At 36.8% G+C, this 2,427-nt stretch overlaps 1 protein-coding gene across 1 annotated transcript in view; it reads right to left on the bottom strand.

Moving 5' to 3' along the window:
* LOC106013686 overlaps nucleotides 1-464 on the bottom strand; it is a gene marked incomplete in the record, with an annotated part of 7,782 nt that extends 7,318 nt beyond the window's left edge. The window contains 1 exon segment of the mRNA XM_013090075.1: nucleotides 399-464. Within this exon segment, the coding sequence (XP_012945529.1) occupies nucleotides 399-416 (18 nt within the window).
* Nucleotides 465-2,427: the final 1,963 nt, after the last annotated feature.

The following is a 2,427-nucleotide window of genomic DNA, read 5'->3' as shown; positions in this document are numbered from 1 at the left end:
GGATGTGTCTGTCTGTCTGTCTGTCTGTCTGTCTGTCTGTCTGTCTGTCTGTCTGTCTGTCTGTCTGTCCATAGTACAAGCCTATGGGGCAAGACTACAGATAGATCTAGATTTCTAGATCTACAAATCTAGATGTAGATAGATTAAACAATGTTAGAGCCACCACGTAGATTTAGAACAAATTCTCAAAACTAAAACTAAAACATAATTGTTGTGAAGTTTTCGAAAAGAAAAATACAGGAAACGGTATGAGTAGATCTAGACTAGACTAGATCTAGATCTATATTATGAATCTTAACGGGCGAACATCTCAATATCTACATACTCAAATAAAATCACTTATGAAGAGGATCTAGAGTCTATATCTAGATCTAGTTTTTGATAAACTTCTGTCTCACCGCTAAAGAAGACGCCATTTCGAAGTGGCAGAATACAGATTTAAAACAAACCCGCAAAAGTAGGAAGTGCGCCTTTACTCTCTAAATTTAAAAAAAAATCATTATTATGACGTCATTGTTTAACCCATCTATCTATCTATCTATCTATCTATCTATCTATCTATCTATCTATCTATCTATCAATCTATCTATCTATCTATCTATCTATCTATTTGTATTTTACTTTATCTGAAAGAATCTTTTACGAGCCTCTGTAGTGTCGCAGTAATGCGCTTCGTGTGTCAAGCGTAAGATCCGGCTTCAATTCCCATATCGGTAGAATTGTTAGCAAGACGTATCTTGTTTTTCCCAACGAAACGCTGTATCCGTCTCAATGCCGGCAATACTAGTCCTGACAGGCAGAGTAGAATGTCCGCCTCTTAATTAATTTAAATTGAGTCGTAAAGACATCTGCCCTGAAAAAAATGGTTTGGTAAAGAAAGTGAAACCCGCAGAATCAAAATTAAAATTTTTGGTTGGTTGTTCTTGAGTAAGCTGTTGAGCCGTGATCATTGGTAAACTGAAACATGCAGTATGATGCAGAGGAAAGGAATACAACACCAATAGCTCGCGATGAGCTTTGCTGGCGTCACACTGGACAACTGTGTAGTCGAAGCTCGTTCAAATTAATCATCTAGTTGATATTCCTAAACGTAGGCGGTCTGGGTTTTCAAAGCTCTTCATCCATTTAGCTCTGCCCGTCCTTTAGACTTTTGCAACTCTTAACTAGTTTCCTGAAGAAAAATAAAACCTATATCTTACGAATCAATGCCTTCAGAAAACAGTAACGATTAGAGATAAACAGAGCATAAAAGATTCAAGAGCACAACAATGAGGTTACATATTATTTTGTTTGCCTTTCAAGGACATTTAATTTATGACTTGTTTTTGTTCTATGGTGTACATTCTTTGTCGATTCCATTTCTATTTCACAACTGCTTTGCACATTAACTTTTTATGTGATACAGACGCAAGTTTCTATCAAAATGGAGCCGCTAGAGCAGATTCCATTTCATGGCAAACCCCTCTTTACATGTCGCTTTTAGAGCTCATCTCAAGATGGGTGGTTGGCGGGTGCTCTGGTTGTGTTTGCTCCTTCTTTCCTATAAAAAATCTGTCGTCTCGTATTTGTTACTCTCTTGTATCACCTCTTATCTTCGGCACTAAAATTATGACCTTATTTTGTTGCAAGTGCCATAAAACAGTTACTAAAACTACAGAGCTCATCTCACTCTATTGCTAATTTACAGAGCACGTCTTCTTGACAATAATATGAGTGGTATACATTTCTTGTAGCATGCCGTCTACACAGTATTGACGTTGAAGGCTTCAGCGCGCCATATCCAACCTCTCTTCAACAGACAATGCAGCCTATCCCGATATGCTATAATCTATTTATTCTTGGTAGGTGGTTGGCAGGTGCTCAGGTATGGTTTACTCGTCCTTCTTTCCTGTCAAACATTTATCGGTTTTATTTCTCCTCCTTCTTTTTTGTGTACGTTACTCTCTTGAAGCACTTCAAAACTACTGCTCTTATATGACCTAATTTTACTGCAAAACGCTTACTAAAACTAAACTATTGATTGCTGTGCTGCTAAAACTGAAAATGCTAATTGATGATTCTCATTTTTGCCATCAAAGTTCGAGATCTGATAGTGACAAGGTTGCATCTACCCACGCAATAAATCATAAATATTCAAAATCTAAAATGAGATTTATTGAATGTTCTCTCTTCCAGATCGCTGCATTCCAGATGGTTTGTTTGACTGCTTGATATCCACTTTAGAGAAGCTTTACGTCGGAACATTTACGTCCATTTGTCAATGTGGGATTGTTGTATAGTATTTAGGGACTAGGCGCTCTAAACATTTCTAGAATAATAATAATTTATATAAACTACTACTACTATTACTACTGCTACTACTACTATTACTACTACTACTACTACTACTACTACTACTACTACTACTACTACTACTACTACTACTAC

The sequence above is a fragment of the Aplysia californica genome, unplaced genomic scaffold, assembly GCF_000002075.1.
Source record: "Aplysia californica isolate F4 #8 unplaced genomic scaffold, AplCal3.0 scaffold01133, whole genome shotgun sequence".
In the NCBI taxonomy this organism is placed as follows: Eukaryota; Metazoa; Mollusca; class Gastropoda; order Aplysiida; family Aplysiidae; genus Aplysia; species Aplysia californica.
The sequence above is the reverse complement of the archived record's forward strand: the minus strand, read 5'-3'. Positions and strand labels throughout refer to the sequence as shown.